Source organism: Kogia breviceps, chromosome 1, assembly GCF_026419965.1.
Source record: "Kogia breviceps isolate mKogBre1 chromosome 1, mKogBre1 haplotype 1, whole genome shotgun sequence".
NCBI classification, from domain to species: Eukaryota; Metazoa; Chordata; class Mammalia; order Artiodactyla; family Physeteridae; genus Kogia; species Kogia breviceps.
The window spans coordinates 108,644,482-108,665,027 of record NC_081310.1 but is presented as its reverse complement, the minus strand read 5'-3'; the positions used below and the strand labels follow the sequence as shown (position 1 = coordinate 108,665,027).

General features: G+C 30.9%; 1 protein-coding gene across 1 annotated transcript in view; it reads left to right on the top strand.

Moving 5' to 3' along the window:
- COL11A1 (collagen type XI alpha 1 chain) overlaps positions 1 to 20,546 on the top strand; it is a 199,301-nt gene that overhangs the window by 153,160 nt on the left and 25,595 nt on the right. The window contains exons 47-54 of the mRNA XM_059061934.2: positions 3,612 to 3,665; positions 5,127 to 5,180; positions 6,719 to 6,772; positions 12,001 to 12,054; positions 12,656 to 12,763; positions 13,045 to 13,098; positions 13,740 to 13,793; positions 14,824 to 14,877. Of these exons, the coding sequence (XP_058917917.1) occupies positions 3,612 to 3,665; positions 5,127 to 5,180; positions 6,719 to 6,772; positions 12,001 to 12,054; positions 12,656 to 12,763; positions 13,045 to 13,098; positions 13,740 to 13,793; positions 14,824 to 14,877 (486 nt within the window). The remainder of the gene's footprint in view (positions 1 to 3,611; positions 3,666 to 5,126; positions 5,181 to 6,718; positions 6,773 to 12,000; positions 12,055 to 12,655; positions 12,764 to 13,044; positions 13,099 to 13,739; positions 13,794 to 14,823; positions 14,878 to 20,546) is intronic.

Below are 20,546 nucleotides of genomic sequence, written 5' to 3'. Positions count from 1 at the left end.
TAAATGCTATTTGGGTGCCATGTGAATATGAGTTATGCCACATTAGCAATTTTAGAAATGATTAAATTAAATCATCTAGTTCATTGTACTCAAAATTTTGTGAAGTTGTGGAAAAGTAAGTAAAAATTGAATTTGTATAAATTTAATTTTAATCTCTATTTTCATAAGTAAAGTCATAGAATATTGGTTTTTAATATTAACTAGCTTATTATATATGTAATTATACAAATTATATTGTAAAAGTATAATTATATTATCATAACAATTATAACACTCAATGGATGTCTACCAGTGAACATGATGTTATAATTTTCTACTTTTTTTAATGCCAAAATAATTATTTTTCAACTTGGAAAATGTAAAAACTTCATTTCATATTTGTGTTTAGCCCTTTTATACTTGTTAGACAATGATAATAAGCAATCCTGAGTAGTATATATCAGTAAGTATGAGAAGTACACATATTTGAAAACAACAAGGCATTAAAAATTAGATTGCCAGTGGATATATTACCACTCATTTTCTGCTTTTCAGTTAACTGATTATTCTGAATTCTATAAGGTTGTAATTTAGAAATTTAGTTATCATGATTTAAAAAGATGCCTTGTAGCTTATATTTACAAGATATTATATTTAAAAGGTCTTCATTTCCGCAGAGTAAGAAATGTCCTCTTTGATGAGGATGACTCAAGAATCAGTTCCCTGAAAAATTGATTATATTTTTCCCACAGCTACCTCTTTAAATCAGGATTCTGAAAAGATGCTAATGTAATTAACATGTTCACAATCACATCTGCATCCTTTAATTGAGTCTTCATGGCAGAATAGATATTAGCAATTATAATAGACAGAAATAATAATAATCTAATATTCTGTTTAAATGACTTGATTTTTCATTTCTATGTTTACTATTTCTCTGCATATGAAGGACACATAGAGAATGAGAGTTCTTGGCCTGAATTCATTTTTTTATTTCATCACTTATGTAGTAAATGATTTTAAATTGACAGACCTTAACACAGAGTCTCTCCATGCATAAATTACTCCCTAGGAAAGAGGTAGGACATGTGAAAACTGATTAAAACTGGAGTGCAATTTTGCACGTTTAGTTCCTGCAACAAGAGAATTTGACTCATTATGTTTCTATTAATTTTAATAATAAGAACATTCTGTCTTAACTCAAACTATAATCAAACTTCATAAAAAAATAAATATTTTTCTATTGGAAGGTTTCTATTGAACTAATATTAGGAATAATCATATGCTCAAATAAAAGATGGAAATGCAGACTGGGCTTGTTATAGAAATAAAAGACAACTATGAGCGAATATTTATATATCATTCAATTTGGGGATCCCAAATCAGATTCACTCTGTACTAAAAGTGGTGGAAACCTGTACAGAAGATAAGGAATGTGATTGTTAATTTATACAGTGTTTATAAGAACTTAATTATGTTTAAGCTGTAATGCTTACTACTTAGGGAAATGGACTTAAACTGAAATGTTTATTTCATCTGTGTTAAAAATCTACTTGTCTGTTAAGAATTTGAGTTAATGTGCTCCATCAATGAATTAGAATCTCTTAGGTTGTGGATCCTGGAATCTAAAATTTTAGGGATCTCTTTCAAATAATTTTTATGCAGGCTAAAATCAGAAACACTACCTGGCTCTTTCCTCCCAGGAAACTTACTAGGAACTTCTCTAGTAATTCTAGAAGCTAGAATCAGATGATGATAACTGTTTGGGAAGTACATATGATAGGCTATTTTCCTAGATATTTGACTGATATATGAGAAAAAATAAATGACATTCTGGTGTATGTTATTCATTATAAATCAGTAATTAAGATTTCCTCATAAAAATGAATATATGGAATATTTTTAAAAGTTTACAAGTATACTCGGTAAAGTACCCTCTCTCCAAACTGAGAGTCATATGGAATTAGTAGGTCACAAAAACAATTTAGTGGGTTATTACCAGCATTAAAAAATGAAATATAACAGGATAAGGTAAAATAGATTAAAAATATCAAAGATCATCATCTATCCATTCAAGTTAAGTATTACTTTTGAAATCCATGTTTCAGCTATTTTACATGTGCATGTTTACTAGGTAATAAGTAAAATATATTTATTACTGTGGGTTTTAGTCAAATACTTTGTAACCACTGTGTGTAGGACCAAGTCAATAACTTTACTAAAATATCAGTAGAAATGTAGAGCTTATGTAGTGTGTATTTTTTATTTCTTAAATAGATTATATCTGGAATACTATTGTAAAAACATTTAAATATATATAAAATGTATGATTTATATACGTAATGGTAACCCCAAAAACATTTTTAAAATTAAAACAATCCATAATTCTACCATATTAAAACCTGTTACCACTTTTACTATTTCTGTCCAGTAGTCATCATACCTATTTTAATACATATTTCACAGTTAAATTTATAGTATACATTCATTTATATTTGTATTTAATACTTATCATAAACATTATTCATATTTAGAATATTAGTATCATAATTATAGTCTTATAATATTCCATTAGTTTATATAACCAAATTTATTTAACTATGTTTTCTTATGATTAAACATCTGGAATAATTGAGAATTTTAACTATCATAGCTAGTGTTACAAGAAACATCTTATTGCATGTAGCATTTCCTGCTGATTTATTTTCTTAGAATTCATTCATTCATCATAAATTCAACATTTTATTAAAATCTCAGTTTTTCCCTGGCCCTCTGCTTATTGTAAGAGATAAAAAACTGACACCTGAAAGAGCACTGCCCAGTGAGGATAAGTATGTAAACAGCTGGTATAATTGTGTTTTTAAGTGTACATTCAAATATGTACAAAGTATCATTGTGATATGAAAGAGGAAATATAAACAGCTCTGCATGAGGGAACTAGTTAGGAAGAGCCAAGAGGAAGTAAAATAAAGACGGGGCCAAGTGAAATTTGTGTGCAGCTGCTCTGAGTTTATTCAGTAGCACAAAACCTCTCCTAAAGCACTTACACTGCAAATGAATGTAAAGGAAATGGATTTAGAGAATAAAGGAAGTCTAATATATCAGATCTCATGGCCTATGAGTTTTTAAGATTCAGAAGTGGAATTAACAGATTAAAAATTCAGAAGATATTTGTAACCCTGGATGTATATTGGATGGAATATTTATTTTTGAAAGAGTTTTGACTATACCTAGTTATAAAATCCTCCCCTGGATAAGGTGTTCTAAAATAATTTGGGACGAGATTTTTCCAAAAAATTTTTACAATGGTAGTTCCATATACTACTCATAAAAGATGGAGAAAATGATTTAGTATTCATAAATTCCCAGACCAAATAATGTGCTTAGTTCTTGTAACTGAAATCAAACAGTATATTAGGCAAAGCATAAATTTTATTAGTGAATGTAGATATGATTCCATCATATATAGTCAATATTTGCATTATAAGTATTTTGACAAATGATCGTTTGACTCAATTTCCATGTTCTTATTTAACTTATACTTAATTTTTAATTCTATATTAGAAATTAGCCAAATATATATTTTTTAAATACATGAATGACTTTTATTGTTTTCTTCTATATTTTCTTAGGGTCTGCCAGGCCCACCTGGTGAAAAAGGTGAAAATGGGGATGTTGGTCCCATGGTAAGTTTTTATGTTTTAGAATTGATGTATGCTGCGAATTTCCACATTACTAACATCTTTCTTAAGGTTTATTAGTATAAACAATAGTAGCCCTAAAGGCTATGATTTTTCAGATTGATGCCTCCCTGATTCTCACCCAAACTTGCATCTGCTGCTATTGAAGTCTTCCCCCACAGTCTTGACTAATTCTCTCTCTTTTCTCTTTCTCACTTTGGAGTAATGTTTTATACATATATGGTATTCTTTGATTGATGTATTGTTATATATTTTTTCTTTTGATGTGTATTTATTGTTGAAGTGTATATAAACTGCCACGCTTCAGTTATTTCTTAGTCTTTAGCTCTGGACTTTGATGTGAAACAGGTAAATAATAGATAATAGTTACCCAGGATTTAGATAATTAGCAAATGTTAACACAGTATTAAAAATTAATTGTACTTTGAAACAAATTCTTAATTTAATAAGGAATTCTGTCTTAATCAGAATGCTATAACATAAAAATTTGCATTTATTGATTCTGGCTTTCTCCTCTAAGTTTAAGTCTAATAATTCAACTAAAAACTTGAAATACATATATTTGCTGATTAAGCACTACCTTGGTTAAGGAAACAATTAGCCAAGGTCATTGAAATCTATGAAATGTAATGAATACATTTCCTAATTGCTCTTTGCCTTCAATAAACATTGCCCCCAATTTTTGCTTCCTTCAGAATACATATTTTTATATTTGCATGTTAGATTTCATTTTCTACAAATAAGAAATTATTCTTATTACAATAAACTTAAAAACTGAGAACATAAATATTGCTGATTCAAATAACTAATTAATACCTCAAACAGCATCACTTACATAGCAAACTCCTCTCTAAATATGCTTGCTATGGTTCCCTGAATCATTAATACATTCTTGAAGTAAGGGGTTCTGGCCACCAGTATTTTTTAAAAAGTGCTTAAAGCACAACCAAGAGAGAGACGTTTTGTTTGAGGAAGACAACTAAATAGTTAATCTTATTCCAATTCTAGCATATGTAACAGGAGAGCTGACATAAAAAACAAAACAAAAATATACAAATAAAAATATAGAATTAATGAATTCTAAATCTACTCAAGCACCATTTCCTCTTCAGAGTTTATGTTCCTTTTATACTCTAGCATTCTAGTGTATTCTAGCCTAAAATATTTCTAGCTGTAGGACTTCATTGTACCAGATAGTAACAATAGACTTTTCTAATTTTTAATTAAATTGTTTTTCCTGCAGTTCTAATTTCCCCATAGCTATGTGTAAATAATCATTTGCTAACATGATGCTGTATCCATCACAAATGACTTATAACCCTGATATGCTTCACTGACTATGATTTTGCAGGCTGAAACTTCTTTTAGTTTTCTTAATCACAAAATGAAATATCAGAAATTCATTTGAGTTTAGACTTCATAGACCTTAATATTCATCTCTTACAGGGTCCACCTGGTCCTCCAGGCCCCAGAGGTCCTCAAGGTCCCAATGGAGCTGATGTAAGACTGTGAAATATGTTAATTATTTTGAAGTTATATAGATATTATTTAATAGCAGGTAGTGTCACGATATAATGGAGACAATTACACTCCTGTTAAATGTTTAAGTGAACAAGAGCTCAAGGATCATTTACTCACTCCATTTTATTTTACAGGAAAAGAAAGTCTTTGTAGGGAGCTAGTCCTCACAAATATAATATAGGTACAAAATTTACAGTCAATATATATTAATATTTATTGGTGAATGAGAAATACTAGCTCTAAGAACTGCATTGTTCAGTTCAACATACTGTCTTGCACATAATAACTGTACAATGTTTCTGAATTGTTTCCAATTTAACCTTTATCTTTTACAATTGCTTGAGGAGATGGTTGTAATTGGCTTGATTGTACTAGCCTAGGTCTGTACTCCAAACAGCTTTTATTTATGCATCTACTATCTAAAAGTTTTATATTTTCCTTCTATAAAATATGTCAGAGTAATATGTGCATGATAATATGTGCACCTCTTACCATGTAAAAAATGTTTCTTCTCAACTGTATAAAGCTTTCCTCCCCCAAGCGTAATTGTTGACTAACTATTCCAATATTACAGGAATGTAATGCCGTATTTATCTTACTGTTTCCATTAACAAATTTATAGGCTTTGATGTTCTGTTTCCATTTGACTTTCCCTTTTCACAAAGAACAAGTCATTTATTCTTGTCTTTATTGCTCTTCTGTTATTCCTGCTTTTAATTTTGGCAGACCAGAACTGGGTAAAATAGATTAGGCACAGATGTACTAAAAATGCTTTTAGGTTTTAATTCCCCCTACATAATTTAAAGGTTAAGAGATGGTTTATATTGTTTTTTGCATGGATTACATAATTCTTAACCAGAGTCATATTTTTTTTATAAATTTATTTATTTATGGCTGTGTTGGGTCTTCGTTTCTGTGCGAGGGCTTTCTCTAGTTGCGGCAAGCGGGGGCCACTCTTCATCGCGGTGCGCGGGCCTCCAACTGTCGTGGCCTCTCTTGCTGCGGAGCACAGGCTCCAGATGCGCAGGCTCAGTAGTTGTGGCTCACGGGCCCAGTTGCTCTGTGGCATGTGGGATCTTCCTAGACCAGGACTCGAACCCGTGTCCCCTACACTGGCAGACAGATTCTCAACCACTGTGCCACCAGGGAAGCCCCAGAGTCATATCTTGATCCACTAAAAAAATCTACAAAATCATCCTCTAAATCTGATCTCTTCAATAGGCAGAGAGATTGAAATTATGTTCCAAGTATCAACTGACATGACTAGAGTTGGAAAGTCTCCTACCTTATCTTCAAAATTCTGATGAATTTGAAAATCAATTTAGTATAATTAAATTATTTGATATCTGGTAAATTTGACAACTCAATAAAGTTCATCATCTTGTCTCATCTTTCAAATGACTTGGAATATTCTTGCATAATATTTCTCTCCCTTTGAGAACAACTGGACATATATTTATGATTTTATATTTTATTTTAAGAGCAAGGATAACTGTATTCCTTTTCCTACACTACAGGGACCACAAGGACCCCCGGGATCCATTGGTTCAGTTGGTGGTGTTGGAGAAAAGGTAAGGAATGCAGTGATAGACAGTTTGAAACAGCGAGAACTGAGGAATTTGACAATATTAGCTAGTAGTATAAGTGCTTTTAATAGTTCTGTCTTTCTAAGTATTTTACACACAGTTATATGAACTACAGCTCATCTGCTCTAATAGTTAAATAATTAAAGAAAAAGTGATTTAGAGATATCACATTTTTGATTGACAGGTATTGTGCTGAGCGGTGGATTATTTCCTTTAATCAACACAGCCACTCCATGATGATGGCATGATTATTATTACCCACATTTTTAGGCTGAGTGAGCTGAATTGTAGAGAATTTCAGTAATTTCATTAAGGTTTTGTTATTAGAAAGGGACTAAATCAGGATCCACTCTAACCCATGTAAGTTTGACTAGACTGTGTCTCTAGTAACCATTCATTATTGAAAATGGAAGAGATGGGTAACAGACTTAAAAGCAAAAAAAGATGTAATTGACTTAAAAGCAAAAAAAGAATCCTTCATATTACAAAAGAATTAATCATTCAGTTCATCATATTTGGAGTTATATTTTCATTACTAATACTATGACCTGTCTTTGGCACTTTTCAAAATAGTTGGCATGTGCCATAATATCTGGGCTCAGAATAGTTTTTTTTCATGAACATGATTTTATTTAAAATATCTGCTCTTCCTTTTCATGAAAATGTCAGAATGATCCTCTGATTTGTTATTTATGCATTCATTCTCATTTCTTAAAATAACTTTCAAGAAAATTAACATTGTTATTTGCTTTATTTAAAAAATAATTTACCAGTTTTGAGGGATGAAAATTAAATTTGATACGATAAAATATTATGCAATGAAAAAAACTTAGAAATTTCCTGAGTTTACTTCAGTTTTGTTAATAAATATCAAAAGTATAGACTTATCCTAATCATAAAAATGATTCTGTTGTTTAGTCTCAAAAATTTTGACATATCTTATCTTATACTCATTCATTTATCTTTTTTTTTCTTTCATTTATCTCAATCAAAGTATTTGGCACTCAGAAAAAGAAATGTAGTATGTTGAGAACCTAATATTTTGGTGTTTATTTCTTCTCAACACCCACATTCTAGTATTTTGATTATAATTAATTTTATATGATTATTATATAGTTTCTTAATTACTAAATTAGAAATATTTGAAAGTTATCTAATTCTTACTGCATAAACGGTCTAGTTTTTTTGATTGACCAACTCTTGGTTTATATTCTTAAATTTAAAGTTTTGTGTTGAAAAATGCAGAAAGTTGAGAGTGTAATTGAAAGAACTTTTTTGTTGAATTCAGTTGTCATAGAAAGAATAGCAGAAGAGAGGACTGATGCCTAATGGTATCATAGCAGTAGACTGATGAAGATGGCCCACAACTTTCCTCTTTCTTCCCTTTGCATCATCCTCTTTCGGCTCTAATACTGACCACATAGTTGTGAGAACTAGCCTCTAATTTTAGTTTTTTGCCGATATAGCAAATTCTAAAACCATTTCATAGGCTTTTCAGCCTATTTTACTTGTTTCCTAAAGCTTTTGTGTGCAGTGGGAAAAGTTTTAAGTGCTTTCGTTGCTTCTTTTATGGTTTTATCCTCTGTGCTACCCTTGAAGATAAACATGGATGCCAGATGTTTGGAGTTTTGGGGAACTTCTTTTCCATACTGTTTCCATTTGTTTAAAGCCTATCTGGTAATATACTTGGCCAACTTTGAATCTTCACAGAATGATTCAGTCAATCATGATGGCATTCGACTTCTTACAATTAAAACATACCTGAATCTAAATTTGTTATACTAAAAAACCTGAGTTTTATTTTTTCTCTGTTTAAAAAAGTTTCTATGTGACAGCAGGGTAGAAATGAAACCCTAATTTTATTTTTTTCTTCACAATCTAGGGTAATATACTTTGATGTAGATTATAGATTTTTGACATCAACTCTGATTTGTTTGAATTCTTCCCCATTTCTATTTTGGAAAATTTATTCCCAGTCACGAATTCAATGAAAAAAAGAAAAGAGAAACAAAGATACTTTGGTCATGCTGCACTTTGCTTAAATAAGTTTAACTTGTTTTCCATATACTATATATTTGCTATTGATAGATTTTGTACTTTAGTGTTTTCTTTAAAACAAGGAGACAGATCAGGATATTACCTTAAGAATGAATACATCTGTTATGACTTTAGGCATACAGAGTAATTTGCTATCTCTTCTAAAGGGGGGTTTAATCTTAACAAGTGCACTATAGAATGGGATAAAATAGTTACATGATAAGTAATAATAAATGTATAAACTAGCACCTCCTTTATATGCCAATACTCTTCATAGAATTTATATTATTGTATTTAAATCAATTATTATTACTTAGAATAAACATGGTATAGCCTCATTGATACTAGAGATACTTAATTTGTATAATGTAGTCTTGTTACAGTGTTTTATTTCTTTCCTTGTGATTTTGCCCCATCCCTTTTCCAAAGATTTAAAATGGCACCTTTATAGATTTAATATTAATTTCATCTTAAGTAATTGCTATTTATATTGTGCACACTTATCTCTAATACTCAAAAAAGGTAAGTTTCATATATATATTAGAGAAATTAATATTAATGCATTGCTCTTAAAATGAAGAGACTTTGTAGTAAAAGTTTGTCTTTAAATTTTTTTAATGTTTTTTATTGTGGTAAAAGTCACATAATATGAAACATACTATTTTAACCATATTTAACTATACAGTTCAGTGGCACTAAGTACGTTCACATTGTTGTGCAGCTCTCACCATCATCCATCTCCCGAATTTTTCACCTTCCTAAACTGAAACTCTGTCCCCTTTAAACACTAACTCCCCATTCCCCCTCCCTACTCCCCTTACCCCCTGACCCTTGGAATCTACCAATGTACTTTCTGATTCTATGAATTTGACTATTCTAGGTACCTCGTATAAGTGGAATCAAACAGTATTTGTCTGCACCTACTGTATATTGGAATGCATTTTTAAGATTAATTTAATATATGTCCTACAAATAGATTGCACCTGCTCTTTTTTCCCCCTTGTGCTATACAGTAGGTTCTCATTAGTTATTTGTTTTATACATAGTAGTGTATATATGTCAATCCCTATCTCCCAATTTATCCCACCCCCCACCTTTCCCCCCTTGGTGTCCATACATTTGTTCTCCATGTCTGTGTCTCTATTACTGCTTTGCAAATAAGTTCATCTGTACTGTTTTTTGACAATTATTTAATCCTGTCTCTTCACCACCTATTATTTCCCTCATAAAAAAAACCATAAACAAATGGAATCATTTCAGAATTTAGTTTAACTTTATAGTGGACAGGGATTAAAGGGGAACAACAAAATACACAGATTAATAAAAAACACAAAATATGCAGTTATTTCCCTTCTAGTTCTCTTATGATATCACTGAGTTAATGTGGTACATATGAAGACATTTTGTACATAGACAATAGATGTCCTGTATTTCCTTTTTCCCTAGCTTTATTGAGGTATAATTGACAAATAAAAATTGTGTATTTTTAAGGCATATAATTGATATTTCGATACATGTCACATTGTGAAATAATGCCCACACCCAAGCTAATTAACATATTCATCACCTCACAGAGTTACCATTTTTTGGTTGTGTGATGAGAAAACTTAAGATCTACCCTGTTAGCAAATTTCAAGCACACAATACAATATTGTTAATTATAGTCATATTGCTATATATTAGATCTCCAGAACTTATTCATCTTGAGTATCTGAAATTTTGTACACTTTAACCAACATCTCCCCATGGCCCCCACTCTCCAACCCCTGGTGACCACCATTCTACTCTCTGCTTGTGTGAGTTTGGCTATTTTAAATTTCACATCTAACTGAGGTTGTGCAGTATACTATATATATTCCATATATAAAGAATTTAATATGGACATTTTACAGTTGATTTGAATGGCAAACTGCTTAAGTTTTTTCCAAAGATGTGAATAATGACTCATAAAAATATCACTTGCATATTTTTCCATCATACTGGGATAGATGAATGATTCATTGCTTTGAAAATAATGTAAATGCAGTATTTTACTTGTAAAGTTTATTCAAGATAATTGGAAATATTTGCTACCTACTTGAGAGAGAAAATAATTTACACATAATAATACTAATGAATTCTTAGAAAGTACTTGATATCTTCCCTCATTATGCAGCTAATTCAAGAAGTTAAAATATGTGCATATTCTCAAAGAATAAGAAATTATGTACACAAAATAGTCTCTCCCCTGGAATTATGTTTATATTTAATATAATACATTTCAAACCAATTTATGAGCAGTGGGTCTGTGCCAGGAATATTGGAAATAGCTGAGTTAAAAATTAAAGAAAATTCAGGCCTCACACTTTTTAAAAACTTAGAACAATTTTCACTTCAGAGTTTCTAGTACTACTGATTTTGTATAGAAACGTGGTACATGAATGTATTGTATTACTTCACTTGGATGATTACTTGAACCGAATATTATGTTTGTATGCATTTCTAAGTGCGAAGAGTTAGTAACAGACTTTCATAAGGGAAGCCTACTAGGCTAGGAGGTTTATTATTGCACTTAGCCATAAAATAGCCATCCACATCTATACATGGAGATCATAAATACTACCAATATATATCCTCAAATGGAGCAGTTTTAATTAGTATCTAAGTATCTATGTATATCTTATAAATATTGTTTTTGTATTTATTTATAGCTCTACTTTAGACCGCTTTACACCTCTACTAACTAAATTTTATAGGATTATCAAAACACTATGAAATTGTTTGATTATTATAGTAAAGTAAATTCATATTTTAGTAAAAAACATTTAAAATTGTTTAATCCATAAACTTAATTATAATATGAATATTGATGCAACACAAATACACAGTTTTTAGGAAACATGCAAATGTCTGTTTGTGTGGTTTGGTGGTAACTTGGGTTAATGCTCTGGGTATTAACTAACTGATGAGAATTGTAGCATCCAGCTTATCCAGTTCTATTTCCCTACTTGAGAAATAAAATATTAAGGTCAGTAATAGGAAAAGTTTATTCTTTTTATCAAAGTTGTTCGCTGCCTTTTAAATAATTTAATGAGTTAAGGGCTAGTTTAAAGTGTCATGGTCATCATTGAAGGAAGTTTTACAAATATGAAACATTGTTTCTGTGCTAAGATACTCTTTTGATCTCTTCTTTATAGGGTGAGCCTGGAGAAGCAGGGAACCCAGGGCCTCCTGGGGAAGCAGGCACAGGCGTAAGTGCTGGCTTATTTTCAATGTAGTGTGTTATGGATCAGATATTTCTTTCAGGGTATTTTAAACATGTAGCTTAACTCCTAGCTGTGATTCAGTTCCTTTCACTTTCCAACCCGTTAAGAATCATCACAAATGCAGAGCCTTTTTGTTCAATAATTTTGCCTATCCTCTGCATATTTTGATTCACACAGCAACTGAAAAAAAATTACATTAACATAAGTTAGAACATTAGAACTATAGGCTGTTTATTGCATATATCTTTGGTGGACTGTCCACAAAAGAAACCAGCAAACCCTGCTACATCGAGTAAACATTTATGAACTGTATTAGCATTACATTATTCTAATTTAGATTGGTTTAAACTGAGAGTGAACTTCACTCCCAGGAAACATTTGGCAATGTCTGGAGACATTTTTGGTTATCACACTTGGAGGAATGGTAGCTGCTGGCATCCAACTAAAAGAGACCTGAATGCTGTTAAACATCTTGCAACACGTGAGACAAGCTCCCACAGCAGAGTATTGTCTGATCTCATATGCTAAGGTTAAGAAACTGATTTAAAGCTTGTAAGATAATCATTCTTTTTCTTACGTTGTGTAGGGTCCCAAAGGAGAAAGAGGAGAGAAAGGAGAAGCTGGTCCACCTGGTGCTGCTGGACCTCCTGGTGCTAAAGGACCATCAGGTGACGATGGCCCTAAGGGTAACCCGGTAAGTGACCTTGGTCCTCTTTAAAGTGGCATCTATGTCAAAGCCACTTGAAGCTTTTCATAGAAAGACTAGAAATCATAGACTTTGGCCCATAGCTGGTGAAGCTGACTTTTCATCATCTGATGTATTCATAAGCATTTCATTTTTAAAAAATTTTCTAGCATGAGAAGAGAGATATTCCCATATGGTTTTACCATGACTTTTACCTCTTAAATTTCAGAATATCATGACTTTATAAAATTTTTTCATTTATTTCCTTTCCTTTAAAAACATTATTTTAGGGTCCTGTTGGTTTTCCTGGAGATCCTGGTCCCCCTGGGGAACCTGGCCCCGCAGTAAGTATCATAGAAAAACAAAGGAATTATTTTGCTGGGGATTGTTCCCAGTTAATAATTAAAGAAAAGTCTTAATTACTTCAGTGGATCCCCCAAAATAGGAATAAAAGGAAGATGTAAACTGTAATTACAACTACCAGAATAAAAATTTATGTATTTGGAGACTATCAGACTTGTGTTGCATGATTATTATTATCTCTTCATTGGGTTAGTTTTCCAGACTTTGTTGAGTTGTACATACCAATTATCTGAGTAGCCGCATTACTGTCATTTCAAAGTTATAAGATATTTGCTTTTACCTCAATCAGTTCTAAAATGCAAATTCTATCTCAAACAGCACCATATTTGTTCATGGTTAAAGGATGCACTGTCTTTCTATACTAATTACATCCTCCCCTTTCCTTATATTAAGAGCATACTATATTTTAAATTTGATATCATAGCAATTTCATACATTTTATGGGAAGAGAGATACCATAATCCTTAAAAAAACCAACTGAAAGAATATAATAATACTTTTATTTGTTTACCTGGTAATAATTTTTCTTAAGGACTAAGATGGTACATCATATCTTCTTTTTCTGATAAAAGTTAATTAATAGTGAGAAATACCTGGGTTCATTTTCTATTGCCCATTATAGGGTCAGGATGGTGTTGGTGGTGACAAGGGTGAAGATGGAGATCCTGGACAACCGGTAAGTAAGCACACTATTTTTATTCAATCTTTGCATAGTCTCAAGATATCTTAAATAAATAATCAGAAATAATTACACTTCCAAAAGCATAGCTATGTGTGTACATATTCAGGTATATTTGAATTCCAGTTTAAAGTCAGTCTTACATGGAACATTTCTTACTTGATGTGATTTAAGAAATATAAGCAAAGCCTTCATAATAAAAACTGTATTCATATCATACTAGTGATTTTGTTATATTATATTACATTGAACTATCTCTCCAACTGTGTTAAGTGGAAAGTCATTTTAAAAACATAAGTAAGAATTAAATGAAGAAAACTAGGTTATCAGCCTATTATTAGCATGAATTACTTCAATTACTAACCAGAATGAACTCAGCATTTTTGGACTCTTTTTTATTTTTAATTTGGGAAATGCAGTAGGGGACTTTGACCACATATGGTTATTTAGGGAGGAAGTAAAGGAGGGCACTAACTTAAATAGGAGTCAAAGACAAACTGCACTCTTAACATAACTTTGTCTCTAGAGCCATACCCACTGGATACTTGGAGTCAAGGAGATACAGACTTATTCTGTGTAGATAAGACTTGTGGGTCATATCCCAGCATGCTGCGTACTCCTTGGAATAAAAATGCTAGTGTTGCACAAGATGAAATTAGAGGTAATAGATTTATGGTTCACAGATGTATGTGATATGTCTAGAATTAGTAACCATATAATTCTATTAATTAGTACATCTATTGGATGCTTGTCAGATATAAATTAGCACTTAAAAAAAACAGTTTTAAATAGAAGGAATTCGATTCACTTTTTTCCAGCTGTGAAGAAGTTTTCCATACGAATTTACCAGCTCGAATTATAGATATCCGAAGGAAGTTTAGGTATCTGAAATAGGGCTATGATTTTCCAGGAAAGATAGATGTGAAGAAATGAAGAAAGCAGGTTGGCTTCAGTCCAGATTTTGAACAGTGCTGGGAGCCATAAAATAATACCCAATTGCTTAAAAGGTATTTTTCACATTTTTTAGGGTCCTCCTGGCCCATCTGGTGAGGCTGGCCCACCAGGTCCTCCTGGAAAAAGAGTAAGTTTTTTAAATTCTTTATTTGAAACATTATCCATTGTGTGTATAAATTTATATTATATTTGTAAGCTGTAGGCAGCGCATTATAATGGTGCTGAAAAACATATGTCCTAGAGAGTGATTTCTTAAATTTGTCAAAATACTTATTAAAGTAGAACCCAATTTAATTGACAGGTTTAATCTGTCACAATGAAAAATAGTTTCCCACTTCTCTGTGCTTAGGTCTCCGCTGTACAAATGCCATAGGCTTTTATAAAAGACTCTGCTGATACCCTGAATTTCAGCTCATGGTATCCTACAGGGAGATGAGTTGTCCAAACTCCAGTGCTTGTTGAAAACGTTATAGAAACCTGAATGCAGTATCAGTAGAATGAGCTCAGGAATCAGCATATAATGTTAGATTGCTTTACACTGTCAAACTACTCTGATAGGATTTTAAGAAAGAGCTATAGTAAAATATAAAGGTCTTGTTCAAAATATTGGCTACAGTGGACCCTAGGAGATTTGCTTTACTGCCTTTTTCCCAATATTATATTGTTTTTATAATAAAACAATCCTGTTGACCTGCCTCTTGCAGCACTTCTATTAATACACAGTGTTCTCCTGAACCTCCTTTAGTCTATTTTCCAACCTATCCATGAACAAAATATTTGGTCAACATTAAAATATATTTCTTAAGCTCATTTCCTCTTCAGTAATCCAAAGACACAGAGCAATTGGGGCCACTCTGGTTTTCTAATAGTAGCTTTATCTTAGGAGAATTTTCACACTACACATCTTCCTATACACAGAGCGTGACAGGTTTTAATTCTGTCTCTCAGGACATAAATTGAGTCAACATTTACAAGCAAACACTTCTCTTTGCTGGAAATGAACTTAGTTTATAGTAAATATTTTCTCTGAATACAATTTTCTTCTCACTGACCCAAGTGCCTTTTTTACTTTTCTCCTCCTCTTTCTCATTATTATTATTATTATTATTATTATTATTATTATTATTTTGTTTGTTTTCTTTTTGTCAGCAGCCCCAAAGCATAATGTTGATAGAAAAAGAAATATATCCCAAAACAACCATTGGGCTGTTATTCTTAGAAAGTAATTACAAAGTGCAACATGATGTTGAGATCTGTTGCCTGTTTTTGCCTACAGTCTGAATGTTCTTAAAACTTTCCAAATGGATGAATATCTGTTCTATTATTTCAGACCTTCCAGAAGAATACTTATATAAAATGTCTTTGAAAATTGGTAGAAATCTTTCCTGAGAAAACATGAAATCATTTTTTTCTTTCTCCCAGTCAAATGATAGAAGGCTATTTAATGTAGTGGTTAATAAGTCAGTGAAGTCATACTACCTGACTTTTAACCCAGCTCTACCATTTCTTACCTGTATTTCCTTAGGCAAGTTACTTATATTGCTTCTCAGGGAGGGCCTACTATACCTAGGATTTATAAGATAACTCATATAAAACAAAAATAATATGTATTCACATAATAATGTTAGTGTGTTAGTCTTTACTTATGAAATAGTTATTGAATAGTTATTATAAGCACAAAATTATCATCTTATATAAGTATAAGTTATTATGCTTTTGATGCAGAGGGAATTAAACCTTCCTTCAAATTGTAACTACTGAAAAAGGAGGAGCTATATAAAAATATATTTTGAATATTTCATTAACATCCATTGGCAGCTTCTCAGCTCATTCCATTATCCAAAGCAAATTCTCAGCAAGTGCTATATAGTTCAGTTTTATTTTAAAATATGTCAAAACAGACTGTCCACTTACAATCTTTGATCAGTTCAACTGAGTACCATTTGCTATTTGGGATGTATTCTTTTAATATGTGACAGAGTTAGGGGATGAATTAATTTCTTTAGCGAGACAGTGGTGGATCATGTGGCTTACTCATTTTGAAAACACAATTATTTTGAAATTTTTAAAAAGTAAATAAATATAAACAATTCACTAGGGAGTATGAATAGAAACATGCAAGAAAAGGGGGGCACTTAGGTGTGAACCAGTATATCAGATGCCTCCTTTAGATTAATATGACTCCAAATTTACATACAAATATATAACAAAACTATTTAAAAAATCTTAAATCTATTAAGCTATATATGAAAGCATTTCAGCACAGTAGTTAATGTTGACACTGTTGACACTATTACGAACTTTCAAAATATTTCCATCCACATTTACTAATTTTTAAGCCTTGCTAATATAATGTAACACGCTTTTCATCTTTATAATAGCAGAGTTTCCAAAATATTTGTGCTGAATACTTTAGAATATGTAATTATCAACAATTATACTTTTAATGAATAACTGAAACAAACTTCTAGAAAGACCTCCACTCGATTCTAGAATTGAAAAAATGTCATAGGAAAGTCAGCACAGATATATAGATATTTAGATTGTATTCTGTTCTATAACAATGAGACAGTGTTGGGTAGCGGAAAGTCCATGTAATTTGCATTTCTCTTCATTCACACCTGAATTGGACCTCTGCATTTGCTGCTCAAATGTAGTATAATGTAAAAACGTTAATCCCTGATTTTTAATTCTTTTCTCTTTATAATAGAATAAGGTTTTATTTTTCACAGATTAGAAATAATTATACTATCTAGTACATTGTATAATATATAACATATTAATAGTATATTAACAAGAACATAAGTATACGCTCAACAAATTTTAGTAGTTTGTTGCTTTAAGAACATAAATAATAACCAATGATTTTTTTCAATCAAATTTAAGATTACATGGTATTAATAAATTGCAAGTTTAATTGGTAAATTTATTCTTTAAATTTAAATAGAAAATTAGAGAGTAGAAAAATCACATTACTCTCTTTCCTGTCAGTATTTCTAACTAGACAGACTCTCTTGATTAAAAGGAATAAAATATCTTGAAAAAATCAAAATATGTTTATAAGCATCAATGAGATGGATATAAAATAAGAAATTAACATAATGTGTTAGTAAATTTATAATTGAACTTCTCTATAGGTATATAGACAAATGGTCTCAGTGAAGAGAGAGCCTAGAAAAGGCTTAAAAATATACAGTAACTTCATTTGTGTCAAATTAGACACTGCAGATCAATGGATAAAAGATAGATTATTGAATATATTTTGCTGGGGCAGTTGAATATCTATATTAAAAAATAAAGTTGGACTTTACATTTCTCCATTCACAAAAAATAATTCTAGTTGAATTACAATCCTAAATATGAAAAGGAAACTTTGGAATATTTTAGCAAAGATTATTGGAGAATAAATTTATGACATCTGGTTATAAATTCTGGTCACATAGGTATGATCAGAATGGAAAAGTTGGTGTATAAAATATATTACAGTGAAAAGTTTCTGATTATCTAAAAATACTGAAAAGACATTGAAAAGAAAAAAATCGAATCAGGAGAAAATATTTTAACATACAGAAAGCTTGCAGTGAAAAATTTTCCAGAGTATCTAAGTGTATCTGACAAAGTAAGAAGAAAAGCATCAAACAATAGATAAAAATCAGCAAAAGGCATGAAAAGGTATTTTACACAAATGTTCCACAAACATGTAAAAAGATGTGTAGAAGTTAGGGAAATGTGTGTTAAAAATGATGTAGAAATACCACTTACATCTATAAATTGATGAAAATTTAAGTCTGACAAACCAAATGTTGGAAATGATGTTTTTCAAAAAGAAAATAATGGGGATTATCATAAACAGCTGTTGTGAGCTAACTGGTACAACTGCTTTAGGAATTGTTCATTATTACCTAGCAGAATTTAACAATAAACTTTCCCTACTATCTCGTAATTCTGGATGATATCTTATACATCTTTACCAAGATACAAATGTAGAAAAAATAAGTGTACTGAGATAGGCGTAAACTGAAATTTTGTATGGCAATGAAAATATTGTATTGCAGATGTGTGAATCAACAAAGATGAATCTCAAACACCTGATGTTAAGAAGAAAATATATGTAGTGTTGAGCTGGAGAAGATATATAATTTCATTTATATGATATGCAAAAAAATAAAAACATGTTTAGCATTCAAACATAAGTGGTAAAAGTGATTAAATAAATGAAGGCAATGATTCATTAAATTCAGAATGGTAGTTATTTCTCTGGGAGAAAGAGGGTTACAGTAGTTGCAAGTGACATGTAAGAAGTTATACATTTGTATGATGAGACTCATAGATATTAAAGTAATTAACTGTTTCATACCCTGTATCATCCTTTACATTATTAGAAAATTCTGTAGTGGAGTGCTGCCTTTCTGATTTTTGATGAGATTATTTTAAACTAATCTCATCAAAATTTTAGAGATGTTCTAGTCTCCCATTTTAAAAAACAATTTTTATGAGTATAATACGCTATTTTTATTCTGCTCTAGTCATTTTGTAAACAAAATTAGAAGACTTTGTATCTATGAATATTTAATGATATGGGAATTGTGATGAGTATGCATTGCTTACAAAGCTATTTACATCCATTTTGATTTAGTAGAAGAATCAACCTTAGGTCAGCCCAACTGAGCAGTATTATGAAAGTTTTCTTCTTTTAAAATGTGGCATCATTAAATCTAACCTGAACGATATTTAAAGTAATGTGTAAAATTGTGTTCCGTATTAGGATTGGATAGATTGGCAGGTTTAATTGGCTTTCTCTGTTTTACACAATAATTTTTCTCTTTAGCAGAGTAAAATATATTTTAATGGTGTAAAGATTAATGTCAACTAAAACTATAATTTGCTCTGATTTAACAGTAGCAATTAATGCTTGCATTCTTTTGAATTACAGCCAACCAAACTAGTCTAGATCTCTACCTTAACCTAAAAAAAAAAAAGAAAAAAGATGGCTTAGATGAAAAAATAGAAATACAAATTATTTACTTAGGGCTTTCTCAGCCTGTAAACTGACACTCTTCATAGCTAACTATCAGCACAAACTAGTCCCGAATGCTATTGCATTAGAATCAAATAGACCTGGTTTCAAATTCTTGCTTTGCTACTTATAAATACAACTTAGAATAAATTAATTTCTTTGAGTCTCAGTTTTCTCATTTATAAAGTAGGCAAAATAACTAATATTCCATGCTGGAGAAAAGACTAAATTAATAAAATGTATATTTAAACCACTACATCTACTATCTGGATTTATCAAGAGTTCAAAGAGTGGATACTCTTCTTAAGGAGTTAAATACAGGTTTTGAATTATGCCATCTTTTATAAACAAAACAAACATTAAATAAAATATACAGATAAGATAAAAACATTTTCTTCTAATTTCTGAGTTATATAAATTGAGATGAAAGTTTATTAGCAATAAATTCATAGTAACTTCATAATTAATTGCATTTTTGAAGTATAGAATACTGTGATTCTGTTGAGATGGATACAAATTTGTATTATTTATTTATTTGGTGTAAGTTGATGTAAAATTATGTAGCGTAAACTGTAAAGGAATTTCCTATGAGAACTGTTGCCAAAAAACAGAGCATTAAATTCATGATGACTGCATATAATTTTAATAAAATGGATGTGCCAAGCAACAGGGATTTAGAACTAGTTTGAGAGATAATAATGTGATTAAAATGAGTTAGAATGAAGTACTTGGGAATTTTATTGTATGTCTGTGAGGTCACTTTGTTTATGCACTGGGTG